The sequence below is a fragment of the Camelus ferus genome, chromosome 16, assembly GCF_009834535.1.
Source record: "Camelus ferus isolate YT-003-E chromosome 16, BCGSAC_Cfer_1.0, whole genome shotgun sequence".
Taxonomy (NCBI): Eukaryota; Metazoa; Chordata; class Mammalia; order Artiodactyla; family Camelidae; genus Camelus; species Camelus ferus.
In genome coordinates this window covers 51,398,089-51,416,595 of record NC_045711.1, presented here as the reverse complement: position 1 = coordinate 51,416,595, position 18,507 = coordinate 51,398,089, and the positions used below count along the sequence as shown (strand labels likewise).

The 18,507-nt window shown below is 45.1% G+C and overlaps 1 protein-coding gene across 1 annotated transcript in view; it reads left to right on the top strand.

Annotated features, from left to right (window-relative positions):
- Positions 1-16,228, top strand: part of CA10 (carbonic anhydrase 10) — a 511,272-nt gene extending 495,044 nt beyond the window's left edge. The window contains exons 7-9 of the mRNA XM_032457987.1: positions 11,161-11,315; positions 13,006-13,180; positions 14,919-16,228. Of these exons, the coding sequence (XP_032313878.1) occupies positions 11,161-11,315; positions 13,006-13,180; positions 14,919-14,941 (353 nt within the window). The 3' untranslated portion in view covers positions 14,942-16,228. The remainder of the gene's footprint in view (positions 1-11,160; positions 11,316-13,005; positions 13,181-14,918) is intronic.
- The last annotated feature ends 2,279 nt before the right edge of the window (positions 16,229-18,507 follow it).

The following is an 18,507-nucleotide window of genomic DNA, read 5'->3' as shown; positions in this document are numbered from 1 at the left end:
GGAGGGAGGGAGATGGAGGGAGGAAACAAGAAAGAAAGAAAGAGAAAGGACATTCCAAGCTAAGGAGGAGTATACACAAAAGCAAGGAAAGCATTAAAGGGCTATGAAGGGTTCAAAGGGAGGGGCTGCCTTCATCAGCTCTTCATCTCAGCGCCCCACAGCACACCTGGTAAACACTGGTGATGGCCTGAAATTGCTGGGGGAATGAACGGCCCCCTGCAGTCGCAACGACAAGGCACAGGGAGTGGCAGGAAGGACAGTCGGGACTCAGATCTGGAAGGGTCTTGATAACAGGCTGAGGAGTTTATGCAGAAGACATGTTTGAGGAAATGCCCTCACCACCTCTACGACACACTCCTAGCAGAGGGAATAGCTGTCCCTCTGTCCGTCTGTCAGGGCCAAGGGGAGCTAAAGCAAGATAACGAGACCCGGCGTGGGGGAAGGTGGTTACCTTTCAGGTAACTGTTCCAGGCCCCTGATCACAGGTGTTCTGTGCTCTCGCATTGTCGGGGAGAATGGATGTGCTCCCAGGAGCACCTTTATTACATACCTGGAGGAAGGAACACTGCAGGGATAATGACTGGCCGCGACACAGGGGAATGGCCGAGACACTGTGATGCCCAGAAGTGGGGCTGCAAGGGATGGATTTTCTCAGCAGGAAAGTGCCAGCGCTCTTCCCTCCGGTTAAACTCCCTGAGGCAGCCAGCCTGGGGAAGGTCGGCCACGCAGCAAGCAGGGGAGTTTCTGAAACAGGCGCCATTCACGAGGACACAGCCAGTGGGTGGGAAACACAAGCCTAGAAGTCTCTCAGAGGCTCTGCAGGAGGCAGCAGGTTATGCTGGCACAGGCCCACGAATTCTGGTGGAGACAAAGTCATCACGGCTCAGGGGCACCTCTCAGAGTATCCTGCTTTCATACTTCTAAGTAAGAAAGAAAGAAATGGATCCCCCCAACCACACCACCCAGGAACACCTCACCCCGACCCCCACCCACTCTCCCAACCAGCCCAGAGCTACACCCCAGCATAGCTGCAGTTTGCCGCACTCACTTAAACGTGGCACCCACCCTGCAACGTGCTCAGCACGGGAACAGGGAAGTGACGCTAACCCAGCGCTTTCCACACTGCAGGCTCGATGCTGGAGCTTTACGTGAAGCACCTTACCTGGTGCCCTTAAAGGCTCCATCCTCAAAATAAGCACAACTGCTATCCCAGTTTGCAGATGAGGAAATTAAGGCTCTAAGAAGGGAAGCCATTTGTCAAGGACACACATCAAGTAAGTGACTGTATTAGGCAGCAGCTTCTGCATAATGAACAAGCATTCAAGGGTAGGCACTGACTTCTCACTCCTGCATCTGTAGGTTGTTTGGAGCAGCTCTGTAGGTCTCAGGCCAGCTAGGACAGCTTGGCTCCACATGGCTCTCATTTTTTTGGGATCAAGAACTTCTCATGGTGGAGGTCAGAATGTGTGTTGTTGCTTAAGGCCTAGGCTTGAAACACACATTGTTGCTTCTATCCACTTTTCACTGGCCAAAGCAAGTCACACGGCCAAGACCAACATCAAAATCCTCCCATGGAGTTGGGGCGAGAGAAGGAGTGTACCTTTCCTGGACAGTAATGAACTCTTCTATAACAGAAGAGCAAGGATTCCAACATGGGTCCTCCTAGGGACCTTTCTATGCCCTTATTTTCCTGTTGTCTTCCTCCCTAAGGAGCAGGGAAAGCTTAGTTCTGAGGTCTTAACTAGCTGTAATACTGATACTTTCACATTCCATGAAACTTGTCAGCATGTTCTCTCAATTTTAACTTTAGTTCAGTTTGAAGAGCTATCTCCTTGCTTTTTGCATGTGTTTCCACTTTGGAATGGACTCAAACTAACCACAAAACTTGTGGTCACCTTGAAAGTTCAGGCCCATACTATCTTAAGCTCTCTGCAACTTTTGCCTGTCCCTTGGCATGGGACTACCAGTAGAAATCAGCATCATTTAAAGGGACACAGTGGTACTGCCATTACTGGGCACACATGGAAACCAGAGAAGGCGTAGAGATTGGTTCTAGATGGGGTCAAATCTCCCCATCAATCTTTCCCCTGGAGATCATTGTAATGAGAAGTCAATCTAAGACTCTGAGCAGAGAGTGACATGATCTCATGACCAAACGATCACTCTGCTTGGACAGACTATCAAGGGGCAAGGACAAAAGTTGGGAGAGGATTGCAGCGATCCAAATGATGAGGCTATGTTGATCGTGACCAGTACAGGGGAGGTGATGAGAAATGACGGGTGTATTTTGAAGGAAGAGCCAAGAGATTTCTCAACGCATAAGGTGTGTGATATGAGAGAGAGGAGTCAAGGATGACTGTACGGTTCTTAGCCTGAGCAACTGGGAGGAAGACTTTTCCATCAACTGAGATGGGGAAGATTATGGATGAAACATATTTATGGGTGGGAAGGGAATCCGAAATTTCAAATATGTTAAGCTTGAGATGGGCATCAAAGAAGAGGTGTGGAGTAGGCAGTTGGATACATGAGTCTGGGTTTCAGGAGAGAGAGCTAAAGATATAAATGTGGAAGTCACTGGGATCCAGATGGCATTTAAACCTGGGTTTAAATCATGAGTGAGAATAAATAGAGAAGAGAGGCGGACACGTTCTCACTTTTGAAAGAGCAGCTCAAATCCCCATGACTTAGGATTGTAAATAATTTCTAAAGATATCTTCTAAGCCCTACCCTGGAGGAGGCTCTTGTGGGTCTGTCCCACCAACCAGCTGAGGAGGTGCAAGGAGGCAGGAGTAAGCATGGAAGCATGGGGTGAAAGCACCATAAAATGGCAGCCAGTAAGCACACAACTTGCTTGATTTGAACATAACCTAGATGACTAGGGAGGAAAAAAGAAATTGTGCAAAATCATTCTGTTCAACCAGTTGAAAAACTCAGTGCTAAGGAATGCATAAAAGGAGGAAAGAAGTACAATCTGGCCAAAAGGACTGGGAATTTTGGAAACCAGCATGCTGGAAAAAGCCGCCATTCTTACGGGAAGCAAGGTGTCCTAGTGAAGAGATAGAGAACTAATAGACCTGGGCTCCTGGTTATACCACTTCCATTGCTGTGTGACTTCAGGCAAATTTCTTAACCTCTCTGAGATGGTTTCCTAATCAATAAAATGAGGATATTAATACTGATACTGAGAGGGTTGGGGTGAGGATTAAACAAGGCAATGACTCAATTGCCTGGACAATGACTGGTATAAGCTAAGTGCATAATAATGTGTTTTCTTAAGTCATCCTAAGGTATGTAATGGTCAAATCCAGCTTCCTGGAAGGGAGGAGTTTTAGGTCATTATGAATACCAAATAAAATTTATCTTCGAAGTAAACGCAAATTAGGGCACATGGGCAACAAAGTTTGCTTACTCTCATGAAACATAGCTCCTGTATGTGAACCTATATGCAGTGGAGGGAAATAGCCTAGTGAGGTTCCACTTTCCTTGAAAGCTTGGATTTCATATGTCTGAGCAAATCTTATAAAACACTCTCACTAACCCAGCCTGAAATTAATTCAGGCTGAATTTAGAAAGTCTTCTTATGAAAATTCATTCTATTAAAGTTAAATTCCCCTTCAACAGATTAAGGGTCAAGATTGAAATCATGACACTGAAAAAAATGGATTTTCTGGAGGAGATATTGGTAATTTACTTGGAGTATTTTAATATTTTAATGTAGTATATTGGAACAATGCCAATGTCCCCCCATTTTTCTTGTGTTAATTCATAAGAAGGCACAGAGCCCCAATTACATGAAAGGTAACATTCTTACCATTTTAGTATCCACCTGATCTCATGTAGTTAGTGTTATTTCTTTTAAAAGAGATGATATTTTGAAGTGGTGAAGCCAGTGACTAAGGGAGAGCAAAGAGCCTCTTAAATGGGTAAGAGGGAGTCGCCATTAGAACGTTACATATAATTGATCACTTTCTTCCTAGGTCCTAGGACAGTGGAGTAGATTCATTCTCTTTCCATTTCACATACTCCATTCATTTCATAGACAGTAAACGCAATGGTGAACTTCAGTCCAGTAAGAATCCTAAAAAGCATAGATTTCAAATTTAAACAGGTCTGGTTATCAGCTCAATATATTTCCAGCAAGGAAACAAAGGCACATGACTCAAGGTGTTCAGAGAAGGGCTTTTAAACATAGAGTTTTAAAACACAATACGAGCCCTTTAAGACATCTTTTTTCCGTCTTGCCTGTTTATAACTTTGCTTTAACCCCCTACCCCAACCCTGTCTGAAAGATGAATGTGCAGGCAAGGACAGACCAACTTGGAACTTTCTTATACTTCTCAATTCCTTGGGAAGTGTTCTGTGCGCCCGCTCCTCAGAGGAACGCGGTGTTAAATGTGATGAAATATCACCAGGGAGTTTCAGCATATTGCTCCAGGTGCCTTTCTCTATGCTTAATTGAACTTGTACTTTCATTTCAAATGAATGGCTTTGGGAATGTTTTCACAGAACGCAAAACACAGCACACCACTTCCCATGTTGCAATCTAGGTAGTAACTAGTCAGCAAGGACCAGAAAAGGAGCAGCTAACCTCCATGAATCCGGTTCTCAGAGGCCCTCTTTTTTATTTTTGTTTGTGTAAAAAGAAAAATCATATTACTTTATTCTTTTGTAATTGCCTTTTTTCATTTCAGTGGAATTTGCCTCAGATTACAGAAGGAAATGTCATTCTACATGAGAAAATTGTCAAAGAGTTCCATATCGATCAGAAGCAAGTCCAGTATTGATCTCTGGAATGCCCGTGCCTTTTTCTCACCGGCTTCATTCTCTTTGAATGGGAACTTCATAGCCAGGAAGCCGGGAGATGTTAAATCTCATCAGTGTTACATAAGTAAACACGACGCATTTACCAGAGGGCACCACTGCAGCTCAGACTCAGGGAAAGATTCCCCCACTGTGTGGTCCTAAGCATTTCATCACAGTGTGTTTCGCAGGAAGGAAGGAAGGAAGGAAGGAAGGAAGGAAGGAAGGAAGGAAAGAAAGGAAGAAAGGAAGAAAGGAAGAAAGGAAGAAAGGAAGAAAGGAAGAAAGGAAGAAAGGAAGAAAGAAAGAAAGAAAGAAAGAAAGAAAGAAAGAAAGAAAGAAAGAGAGAAAGAAAGAGAGAGAGAAAGAGAGAAAGAGAGAAAGAAAGAAAGAAAGAAAGAGAGAAAGAAAAAGCCAGCTTGGGAGCTGTGTCCATAACTAAGTTCTCAGTATAAGATAAACCATAGATTCAGCAGGAGCATAGCACAAAATCAAAAGCACAGTTGTTAACATCTCCAGCCATTTGAAAGAGTGAGACAGGGATGTAAACTGTGTGTAAATACTCTATACCTATTAATTATCTTAAGCATGTATTTAAGCTAATGGTATGGACTGCAGCCTCTGTGATTTTCCCGTCCTGACAGACAACTGTTGCCTCTTCCCCCCTTAGTTTCTGCCCAGAACCACCAGCAGGTGGAGCTGCTGTCCAGAAACCATTTCCTTCAATCATGTAACCAGTGTTTAATAAGCACCCGCTATGTGGTGGGCCCCATGCTGGGGCTTCAGCACCCAGAGATAAAAGGTGAAAGCCCTTCTCTCAAAGCATCTCAGTTTCGTGGGTTATCCAAATAGGTAGATTATTATTCGTGAGCTAGCTCAGTAAATGTGGCGTAAGAGGAAGACACTAACTCAGTGAGGGAGAGCCAGGAGGCCCGGGAGGCCGAGCAGGGGTCATCCTGGGGAGCTTGGCAAGGGCACCAGCATCAGTGAGTACTGGCCACGGGCCAGGCCCTGCTTCAAGTACCTGAAAGTGTGATCTCATCTGTCCCTCAGACAACCTGTGAGGCAAGTACTCTGCCCTAGTCAGTTTGAGCTGCTATAGTAAAGTAGCCAAAGACTGGGGGGTTTATAAACAACAAAATTTGCTTCTCATAGTTCTGGCAGGATGAAAATCTGAGGTCAGGATGCCAGCATGATTGGGTTCTGGTGAAAACCCTTTCTGGGTTACAGAATTCCTGTAACCTCACATGGCGAAAAGAAAGTGGGACAGCTCTCTGGGGTAGTTTTTTTTTTTTTTTTTTTCATTTTTTAACATTTTCTTATTGAGTTATAGTCATTTTACAATGTTGTGTCAAATTCCAGTGTAGAGCACAATTTTTCAGTTATACATGAATATACATATATTCATTGTCACATTTTTTTTGCTGTGAGCTACCACAAGATCTTGTATATATTTCCCTGTGCTATATAGTATAGTCTTAACATCTATTCTGCATATGCCTATCAGTATCTACAAATTTTGAAATCCCAGTGTGTTCCCTCCCACCCCCTTCCCCTTGGCAACCACAAGTTTGTATTCTATGTCTATGAGTCTATTGCTGTTCTGTATTTATGTTCTTTTTTTTTTTAGATTCCATATATGAGTGATCTCACATGGTATTTTTCTTTCTCTTTCTGGCTTACTTCACTTAGAATGACATTCTCCAGGAGCATCCATGTTGCTGCAAATGGTGTAATGTCATTTTTATGGCTGAATAGTATTCCATTGTATAAATATACCACCTCTTCTTTATCCAGTCATCTGTTGATGGAAAGTTTCCATGTCTTGGCTATTGTAAATAGTGCTGCTATGAACATTGGGGTGCAGGTGTCATTCTGAAGTAGGGTTCCTTCTGGATGTATGCCCAGGAGCGGGATTCCTGGGTCATATGGTAAGTCTATTACTAGTCTTTTGAGGAATCTCCATACTGTTTTCCACAGTGGCTGCACCAACCTGCATTCCCACCAGCAGTGTAGGAGGGTTCCCTTTTCTCCACAGCCTCTCCAGCATTTGTCATTTGTAGATTTTTGAATGATGGCCATTCTGACTGGTGTGAGGTGATACCTCATTGTAGTTTTGATTTGCATTTCTCTGATAATTAGTGATATTGAGCATTTTTTCATGTGCCTATTGATCATTTGTATTTCTTCCTTGGAAAATTGCTTGTTTAGGTCTTCTGCCCATTTTTGGATTGGGTTGTTTGGTTTTTTCTTATTATGTCATATGAGCTGCTTATGTATTCTGGAGATCAAACCTTTGTCAGTTTCATCGTTTGCAAAAATTTTCTCCTATTCCGTAGGTTGCCTTTTTGTTTTGCTTATGGTTCCCTTTGTTGTGCAAAAGCTTGTAAGTTTAATTAGATCCCATTTGTTTATTCTTGCTTTTATTTCTATTGCTTGGGTAGTTTTTAAAAGGGCACAAATCCCATTCATGAAGGCTCCGCCCTTATGACCTAATCACCTCCCAAAGGCCCCAATTCATAATACCATCACACTGAGGGTTAGGATTTCAACATACGCATTTGGGGAGGACACAAACATTTAGTGCAGGCCTTCTCCAACCATCTGCCTACTATAGACGTGGAAACTGCGGCTCATATGGTTACCTGCATGCCCAAGGTCACACTGATGGTGAACAGCAAAGCCAGCACACAGACTCAGGTCTGAGTCCAAAGTTCACACGCTTCACACTGGGTCTTTCCAAGTTCTACAATGTGAGGAAGTAAAAAGGGCAAAAGGGGAAATGTGGGTATCAGCAGGCTAGGCAAGGACACCAGCATCAGTGAGTACTCACCACGTGGTGAACAAGGGGAAAAGAACGTGGTGAGCGAGGACTGTGGGAGCACAGGAGTTGCCAGGTTCTCTAACGACCACTGCACATCTCACAGGCGACACTGGTGGAGGAGAATCTCTTGGCAGGAGCACAGCGGCAGAGTCTGGGACATCAGCACAACAGGGTTTGGGAAGCACCTTGTTACCTTGCTATGGGTTAAACCCGTGAACATAACTTCTTGCCCCTGGCCTGCCCACCCCCCCAAAACACACACACACACACACACACACACACACACACACATATATACCCCAACCCTTTCCTCAAATGTGGGTGCAACACAAAGGCTGGTTATAGTTTCAGAAGAACATAAATGTTCTTTTTCTTTACTCTAGTCATGCCTGGAATGCCTTCATTCTACCGTCTCCTTCCTTCCCTCCTCCCCACCACCCCTAATAAAATAAAATACAATAATAGCAGCATGCTAGAGTGCCCAATATGCTCCAAGTGCAGGCTTGGTTAAACAAATCACATTGACCTTTAATAACGATGTGCCAAATGCTTCCTTTTCTCATTCAGTATGTTAATCTTCAGGCCAAACCACCATCAAAGGAAGCATCATTAAGTGCGAATCTGAGCACACTACACCTCCCCTCAGTGGCTCCGTGTGGCCTGCAGGATGAAGCCCTAACTCCCAACAGCACAGAGAAAGACCTTCTGGGTGTGTCCTGTCCTGGCCCGCCAGCCTTATTTCTCACAACACCTTTCCCCTGCATCTTGCCCTCACTCTAGCCGTCCCAAGTCTACACTGCTCTTGTGTCTTTCACTTTCTCTAGCATGACTGTCTACAATGCCCTTGACAACCACCCCTTACCAGCCACACACTGATTACCTTCTTGTCATTCAAGATGCAGTTCAGGTGAGCTCCTCCAGGAATCCTCTGGAGCCCCAGCCCCAGGCAGAGCTGACAACCTCTCAGTGTAGCCAGTGCAAATACATATCACTGTCTCTGTGACTCGCTGTACTTACTGAATTACGTCCTGCTTGCCCATACCTAGCTCAGTGCCTGACACATACTAGGAGCTTAAGAAATAGAGCCAAATGATGGCTACTTCACATAAGCATATTGTGTTGGCAGCTGATCTAACTCCCAAGGACCATCACACCATTTGTCATGGAAGCGTCTGACTGCACAGGGTGCAGACCCATCCCAGCCACACTCCAGTTACCATGTCTCTTTTGGGCTTGTCCTGATTTCCTGATGTTTTGATAGAAACATTTAAAAGGGAAGAGAAAGTCCTTTCTCCTAGGGTTGGTCTCCACATCCAGCTTGACCAGTCTCTTCCACAGGCATTTTGTGGACAGAGCCCCGGAGAAGTTCAGTTGCATTTTAATTTCAAAGGTAGGCAGAGGCCAGGAGGGGAAGTTCCAGATGAAGCAGGCAAACAGTGGTTTTATTCACATCATTCCCAGCCACTGGATCAGCTGACTTGTTCTTAATTCAGTCGGCAAGCAAAGGTCCACTGAAGAGGCAAAGATGGCTCTTTCCTCCCAAAGAAAACTGAGTGAGCAGTTTCTGGAGCAAGATATGAGGAAAGTAAGGGGCTGTGCCCAGGAGAGTGGATCAGCAGCATTAATGCTCCGGATCAGCAGGCAGGTAGGGGCTGGGTCAAGGTGCACTAATTAACACCTGATACTAGAGTCTACACATATTTATTTTCCCATTCACTGTCTGCCTCTTCAACTAGAATGAGGGCAGGCATCTGTTCTTATTTACTGCTCTACTCCCAGAGCCTAACCCTGTGCCCAGCACAGAGGTGTTTAGTGAACATTTGTTGAGTGAATGAATGACTTTGCCCTGGAAGTCAGGAGAGCTGTTCCCACTCTGCAGCTACCATCTAGCGCTGTGACCTTGGGCGGTTCACGCTGCCTCTCTGATCTTCAGCTCCTTGTCAATGAAGATGTTATTCTATGCCTGACCAGTTTTGCTAGGACAGTATGAGGTTCCAGCTGTATGCAAAAGAACTTTTTTTACCATTATATGTGCACAGTACCGAATTTGAGAGGTAATGTCAACCACCAAAGAGTTAGTTCTTTCCCACTGGGAGGTGAACATGTGGATGAGAAAACGTATGTGAGCCCAGGAAAACTGGAGGAGCCAGTCTCATCCCGCTGCCAGCCAGGCTGTGGGTCCCTGCCATGTGTTCTCCAGGCTCCCTGGGCCAACCACAGTGGGGACACTCATGACAAACCAGCAAGCACAAGACCCCTGAAGACACAGATCAGGGATACTGGGGTATGGAGGGCAATGGAAGCCACGAATGTAGATGGGCTGTGATGAGAGTGTAGACTGAGGGAAAAAGAGCTTGGACAGATCTTCGGGAAATGCCAACACTGAGAAAAGCAAGTAGAAAATTAGGGTCCAGCAAGAGAACCCCAGAAGGAATGCCCAGAAAAGGAGGACTACAAAGCATGGTGCTTTGGAAGCCAGGAGAAGGGAGCAAGAGTGTGCAAAAGAAGGGGGGGGGATCATGAGGAGAGGAGGACAGAGCTTCATTGAAGTTGATTGATATTTGAAAATTACTTCATAAAAAGACAACCAATGCATTGAATTTAAAAATCAGAATGAAATACACTAAAATGTTAATGGCAGTTGTTTTATATGATCAGGGCTATTATCTTCTCTCATCTGTCTTTTTTCCATATAGTATGGTACATACTTACGTCACTTTTATAATTGAAAAAGCATATTCAGGAATAAAAGACACATGAGTGTGAACACCTCGAATAGATGTTAAGACCCAAGGCTGTCTGCATAGGCCTGATGGAGAGGGAGCCACGAAAATGAAATCAGTTGTTGAACTTAACCGTTAAATCTCATGGGAAGATTTGGCCTGCCTAACTTTCTGTCTAAAAGTATTTTCTTTATATTCTTTAACTAATCAATGTTAATAAATAAGAATGGTGACCAGGCATGTTTTAAAGGGCCCTGAAGCCTCTAACTGTGCATTTCATTATGACTATAATGCTATGTGTCCAGGTTTCAGGGGCCAGAACCAAGGACTTGGCTCTTCCTCGTGTCTTTGTAGGAGACCACATTACTGTTCGCCAATATTCATTGCCCATCCTATGGGAGGAATGTGCCTCCTTGAGTCCCTAATGTCAGCCCTGGCCATGTGACTTCTCTGGCTAACAAAATGTGAGAAGAAGTGACATGTGCCACTTCTGGGATGGAAGCTTTAAGAGCCACCGTGTGTTTCATCTGCTCGCTTTTCCTCCTATCATTGTGACTCACAAGTGCTTAGACAGCAGCTGCTCTGAGAGCCTGGGTCCCAGCATGTGGACAACAATGACACGGAGGAAGCTCTCAGCCAACCTACAATGGATCATTGTTTACAGTGATTGAGATTTGGGGGCTGTTTGTTGCTACAGCCCATCCTAACAGTTACAATCTTCTGGAATCCAAAAAGAAAAAAAAATCATCAGCAACACCAGCACTTTCTCAGTTACCTAATTCTTAAATCTTTCTTATTCTTTTTGTTCTCTAGATGATGCATACTTACTGCAGGGACTTAATATAGAGGAACTGTATCCAGAGACCTCCAGTTTCATTACATATGATGGATCGATGACTATCCCGCCCTGCTACGAGACGGCAAGCTGGATAATAATGAACAAACCCGTCTATATAACCAGGATGCAGGTGAGCATCTCGGTGGTCCTTTCACTAACGGGGAAGATGATGGGAAGACCAGCTGGATTTGTAGAGTGCCTGTTGCAGTCCCTTGCTAGGATGGCTTTAACAAAGAACCACAAATTCAGGGGCTTAAACAATAGAAACATATTGCCTCACAGTTCTGGAGGCTCTTAGTCCAAGATCAAAGTGTCTGCAGGGTTGATTCCTTCTAAGAACGTGAGGAAGAGTCTGTCCCATGCCTCCCCCCTGGTTTCTGGTAGATTTCTGACAATCTTTGGTGCTCCTTGGCTTGTAGAAGCGTCACCTCACTCTGCTTCTTCTTTACATGTAGTTCTCCCAATGTCTGTGTCTCTTTGTCCAAATCTCCCTTTTAATAAGGATATTGGTCCTATGAGATTGGGGCCTACCCCAATCAGTCATATTAGCTTAGGGCCCACCCCAAGAACCTCATCTGAGCTAATTATGTCTGTAATGACCCTGTTTCCAAATAAAGTCACATTCTGAGGTACTGAGGGCTAAGACTTTAACTTAAAGAGTCACATAGATTTCATTGTTGGGAGACTTCTCAGGGCCTTTAGAATAATGATATATGTCAGTCTCCGAGAGGAGGCAGTAGGACATGTAGTATTTTGCAAGCATATTGGACTGTGGGATTTTTGTTAAGCATGTCACAGTATCCCTAGCTGGGCCGGCTAGTGTTCTCAGAATTGAGGAGAACAAGGAGATCTGGCCTCTGAGCCAGCTTTGCTAATGTGCTCCTGGGCCCGTGGCCCCACTGCGGTGAAGTGAATTCTCCTCTTTAACGAGGTGGTGTAAATTACATGAGTCTGTTCTAGCTCTGACAGTCTATGACTGTGAGGGTCTATAAAAAGCAGAGGCGAGATAAGCGAAGAAAGCAAATCCTATCTCCTTTATAGGATGTGTATTCACAACCCAAAAACAATTTGCACAATTTGAAGTGCCTGATCCTATCTATACTGATTGGGACTCTTTTAGTGACAAGCAACCCTGTCCAGATAACTTAAACTGAGGGAAAGGATGTATTCAGGAGATAGCGGGGCATCTTACAGAATCTAAGATCAGAAATTGATGTCAGGAACTCACCGGAATCGGAACCTCAGAAGCCTTTCTCTCTGCTCTCTCCTGCTCCCTGCTGCACACTGGCTTCATTCTCCCTCCTGTTAGAGAGTCTCCCTTTGCTTCCCAGTCCTGGGGTGAAACATGGCTGCAAGCATTTCAGTCCAGCTCCTGGTCCTGATAGTCACAGACAAGGAACCAAATTAATCCAGCTTAGTTGAGCTCCAACCCCTGGACCAGTCACTATAGTTTGGATAATACCCACATAGGGGAATAATTCCCAGAATTATTAAACCCCAGGGTGTAAGAGAAAGAAGAGACCCTGGAGAATGCCCAGCCAGATTTCCTCCTTTGACAGACGACATGTCTGAGGACAGAAGGGAATCACTGGCTTGTTGAAAAGCACACATGAGCTAGTGCACTAGAAGCAAGGCTCACTCCGAGCATGGAGGCATCAGCAGGAACAGCCGCCCCCATGGCCCAGGGTCTGTGAAGGGGTCAGGGGCCCTTGCCCACGTAGCTGGCACTGCCCCGCTGGCCATGGTCTATGTGGTCTTAACCTTTTCCCTAGAGCGTTTAAGAGGACGGATGGATCTCAGAGTTATTTCTCTCTCCTCAGATGCATTCCTTACGCCTGCTCAGCCAGAACCAACCCTCTCAGATCTTTCTGAGCATGAGTGACAACTTCAGGCCCGTCCAGCCACTCAACAACCGTTGCATCCGCACGAACATCAACTTCAGTTTACAAGGGAAGGACTGTCCGAACAATCGGGCCCAGAGGCTGCAGTATAGAGGTGGGTCCAGAGGGCGGGGACACTGGCCAGAGCCCAGTCTTCCCGCTCAGACCTGCTCTGGAGGGCCTGGCACTACTTCCCATTATAGGAATCAAGATGATAAGTGACAGTAAAGCCACCACCTTCCATTTGCATGGTGCTTTTCTATTGAAAAAGCCTGTATTTCATAAGAAGAGATAGCGATCAAATCTTTAAGTCTCTTCTGGTTCAGGCAAGTCAGCCTTTTTATAGGCAAGCCCAGAGAGGCTGATTTTCCCAAGGTTATGTGTTAAAATAAGACAGCTAGAAACACTAGAGCTTTTAGTTATACACATAATAGACCCCTTTCCCCCTAGAAGGTGAGCAAGCGACTCTGGATGCCAGGCCATTGGGGCCCAGTGAGGTATGCATGTGAATACATCTTTTTCCATTGCTATGTTCCTAGAAGTGACTATAATTTCTACGAAAGGGGGCATTCAAGACACCTCTCACCTCCTGTAACACTCTGGTCCACACCCAGTTCTCTCTCTTCCCTTCTACACTCTAAGTATCTGTTGATCATTGTGGTAAACCCTCAACAGGGAAAGGAAGGTGGAGGCAGGACAGTGTCACGGAGATGCCCCCAACCAGGGAGTCAGGACACCCAAGTTCCCAGCCTGGTTCTGACATTAACAAGCCGTGCAAACCCAACCAAATCGTTTAGCCCTCTGGACCTGGCTGCTTTCATGGCCGTCCCTAGACCATCTACTCCATGACTTGCTGTGAGGAGCAAATGAGAACCTGGATGGGGAAGCCCTTTGTAGTCATGATGTGCTGCCCAAATACGGGGACTGCGGCTGGCACCAGGCAGCTTTTAGAAGCAGCTACCACCACTGCCTGCCACTTTATCTCTCCTGCTTCCCCCACATTTCTGTCTTTCTTTTCCTCTCAGACACACCCAGGGTGCCGAAACTGTAGTTTTCTGTTCCCTTCCAGCCAGAACTACCAGGCAAATAAATACTCAACTCATTCATTCACCAAGCTTTCTCTTTATTCAGTACCAATTTATGGTGCACCTACTATGCACCAGGCACTCAGCTAGGTGATGGGGCTATGCTGGTGATGAAGACAGACACCACCCTGCCTACAGGACTTACAGTCTAAGCGCAGGGTCAGAAAACTTCTTCTGCAAAGGGCTAGATGGTAACTATTTTAGGCTTTGTGAGCCATGCAGTCTCTGTTGCACTCTGATGTTGTAGCCGTGAAAGCAGCCATAGACAATATGCAAATGAGTGGGTGTGTCTGTGTTCCAATAAAACTTTATTTACAAAAACAAGTCACAGCTGGATTTAGCCTGTAGGCCGTCATTTGCCCACCCCCGGTCTAAAGCAGGGCCTTCCACTACAAGTTTCTGAGATGATGGAGGCATTCTATACCTGCATTGTCCAATATAGTAGCTAATAGCCACATGTGGTTATTGCACATTTGAAGTGTGATTGGTATGACAATGTAACAACATTTTTTATTGTATTTCGTTTTAATGAATTTAAATTTACAGTATAGCCACATGCAGCTAGTGACAACCATATTGAGTAGCTCAGGCCTAGAGGGTCGTAAGAAAGTGGAGTGGGTAGTTGGGACGCACACAAGCAAGCAAGAATTTACAGCACTGTCCACTCCCCTTTTAGTAAGCCCCCAAACTATGTGCAAATTAATTCAATGATGCCTTGTTTTGTGTTGTCTGTGTGTTTTGTTTTGTTTTGTTTCTTTCTCTTTCCAGTAAATGAATGGCTCCTCAAGTAGGGAACTAAGCCAAGAAGAATCCCACTTCAGTGAAATGCCACAACTGTGAACTGATGTAACCTGAAATGTCCCCCTCCTTCCTTCTCTCTCCTTCTCTCCCTCAAGCCTCATTCACTCTTTGGATTGGCCCTTTCTTCATGAAAACTGTCTGCAAAACCTTGGCAGAAGAACACATCTCTTACACACACTCACCAACACACATACAAGCACTCACACACACATACACACACAGGCAAACATATCTACACACACACACACACGCTCAGCCTCCAAGATGGGAAGTCAAGTTTCAGAAACAAAAGGCTCATTCATAAGAGGTCTTAGAAGAAAAAAGAAAAAAAAACAGTTAACCTGATTACAATTTTGATACTGTTTTCCTGAACAAATAAATCTACCCAATGAGACTGTTCAGCCTTTGTACATACAAAATTCTTCCAAAAGAGAGAGAGAAAACACAGTTCTGACAGCATCAAGTGGATTTTGTTCTTTGCTTCAAGTAATCTCGGATAGTGTCCCAGGATCCTTCGAGGGTGCTGGTGACAGGTGAACCAGGACAAAGTTGTCCAAGGACACTTATTACTAGATTATGTTTCTTCTGTTTACTCAACAATTTAAAAAGAAAAAAAAAAGAACAGACATTGAAGAGATACACATTGTATATATATATCACCACAGACTATTAAAAAATGGAACTATTTCCCCTCTTTGTCACATATCTGTAGTAGGATTTGCCAAGATCAGATTGATCCATTTGCTGTTTGTTGTTTTCCAAAGGTCATACATTGTGTTTGGTTATTGTTAACAGCTCAATATATGTGTTTAACGAGTTAATTTCATCTTTCTGGCTTTGGTCTGTTCTCCGTCCTTACAGGCTCCATGCAACTGCTTTCTTTGCTTTCACTTGCTCCTTCATTTACATGTTTTGTTCATTTGCAGCCAGTTTTTACTGAGTTTGTGGCAACTGGGAATGCATTTGCTAAGCAAGCATAACTTTAATTCCACTCCATGGCTTGATCATTCATACGAGGTGAGCTTCAGCCTGAGATAGCAGGCGACAGATTTCTTGCATTTCAAAACTGCCATTACCCACCCCACCCCTCCCTCGTGATGCTCCCTTGAAGGAATGCACTTTGCCTTGTAAATTCCTGGGAAAGGGGTGTCTTTTTCTCTCCAGGTGCAGCTGGAATCTCACAAAGTACAAATGAATGCCTTTCTTTTCTTGTTTATAATGGTCACTCACTGTGTTTGGTTACTGTCAAGAAATCAATAAATGTGTTTAACAAGTTACCCAGTACCCATGCCCGAGTTTATTGAGGAGGAGGATGCTCCCTGCCGAAGCCTCCGAGTCCTGCTGTGTCCACGAGCAATTGCATTATGGCCAGCAGGGCAGCCGGAGCCACCAGAACAGCCTGTCTGGTCATTCCCAGAGCCAGGTAATTAATACCCTGTTGAGAAAACATATAGGCTTAGCTGCTGGAAGGGAAGGCTTGGATGTGGTCAAATTAAAAATAACTTTCATCTCTCCTTTCTGTCACAGCCTCCAGAAAGTGGGAAAGCACAGGAATGCAGGGTCTGTGCAAATGGGAACATTCACAATTATGTCAAAAACTTCAGCCAAGTGGCTAGGTGTATTGACAAAAAAAAAAAATCAAGCAGCTAGATATTTCATATTTGAAACAATACACTTAATTGGATGTTTTCATTTTTTGCACCAGTATTAGTTAGGTGATGGCCTTAGCCATGATGACACATGAGCCTGTTTCTGAGTAATCATATTATTCCAGCAAACCGAATCTGTCTGCAAAGATTTAGGCTGGGCTGGTGGCAGTCTTTCTATGTATGGCTTGCTGCTTCCTCTCTGACAGAATCTTCTTTAGCCATCAAGGGCAGGTAGCGATATCGTGTGTCAACCAGTCCTGGCTTCAGATCTTCATTCTGCTTGCCTGTTTGCTGTGTGACCCTAGGCAAGTTGCTTTACTTCTCTGATCTGCACATGGGGGATGCTAATAACTAACGCCATGAGGTATGAGGCTCAAATGCTATGCAGCTACTTAAAGCAGCTAGCACAATATCTGCCATGACTGTTCTGTAAATGATGCCCATGGAGCATGTGTGTGACCCACCTATCAGAGTTTTTTCTGGACCACACCATTCCTTGCTCTACAGGGAGGGCTTAGCATCAATCACAAGTGGGGCATCGAATTAATACCAAACAATAGGAACAGATGCTCAGCAGAGAGCACACAGGTAAATCCCTAAAGTATGTTGGGGCAAAGAGGAAAGAGCGCCAGCAAGGAAGGGAGACAAGGAGCTGGGCTTACAGGCCTTGTTCTGTCACCAGCATCCTCTGCGAATTTGGGCAAGTCAACGTCCCTCCCTGGAACAGCGTCCTTACCTATAAGTGACTTGGAGACAACAACCTCTCATGGCTTCTCATGGTTCCCTCACTCTGTCTCTCATTCAGTTCTCAGTCGAGGGAGAACAAAGGAAAACCAGGCTGTCACCCCTTGGAGTCCCTGGGCACAGGCAGAATTTCACTCTGGCCAAACAGAACTTGAAATGGAGTGAACTAGCCTGTCTCCCACCCCCTGGGCCCATCCCAAATATCCTTTCTCCCCACTAACTGAGTTTCCCAAACCATAAAATGGAAATGGGAGCACTTTGCCTTTACGCCACATGGAAGTAATAAAGATTAGCTAGATTTATACCACTCTTTAAAAAAAGAAGTTTTAAAAGCACCAAAAGCCTTGACAGGTGACCTGCTGAAGTCATCAAACAACAAAAATACACGCTAATATTTTGGGTCCATGGTGCTCAGGACAGGCAGGCAGCAATGCAGAACCCTGCGGAGTGTGCAGGCCAGCTGGTTCTGCCCATTAGAGCCACAGGCTTACGTGAACACCCCTTCCCCCTAGAGAGGATAACTAGACTTTGCAGGAAAATATGTGTCAAGCCTCAGCTCCCTCCTTAATGAAATAGGGAAGGAAGGCAAACATACACAGAAGAGGGTTCTGGGCAAATTGCATGGGGGAAAAGGGAAGTCATGGTTGTGGAGACCCACGGCTCTCCTCTCAAGGACACATTTCCAGGTTTCCAAGACCATTCAGGGCCTTATTCCCACTTCCCTCAGTAGCAGTTGGGTTTCCATGGTGATGCCAGAACAGCCACAACTCACTGCACCACATGTGTCTGGAATGTGAGAGTAACTGGGAGTCTGGGCAGGAGCAGCCCAGAGCCACCCACGCCAGGCTGAAGGGTCTTGAGGGACTGAGGGTCATCAGTTAACATACACCAACACCTCCGGGGGAGCCCTCACCCAACCTACTGGACCCCAGATCACTGGTGGTTCATGAGAATGACCCACTTTTCCTGTTCCAGAAAGCCTAAAAGTAGGGTCTCAGGAGCAGGAACTCACTTGAACATCATTCACCAATTAGCACAATCGAACATAAGGAAATACATCCCGAGGCCCCAGCCTAGGTAAGGTATTAATAAAGTCCACCATGGATATCATGGATTGCACATTTCCTGGGGGCCACACCCTGTGCTAAGCAATGATATAAGTA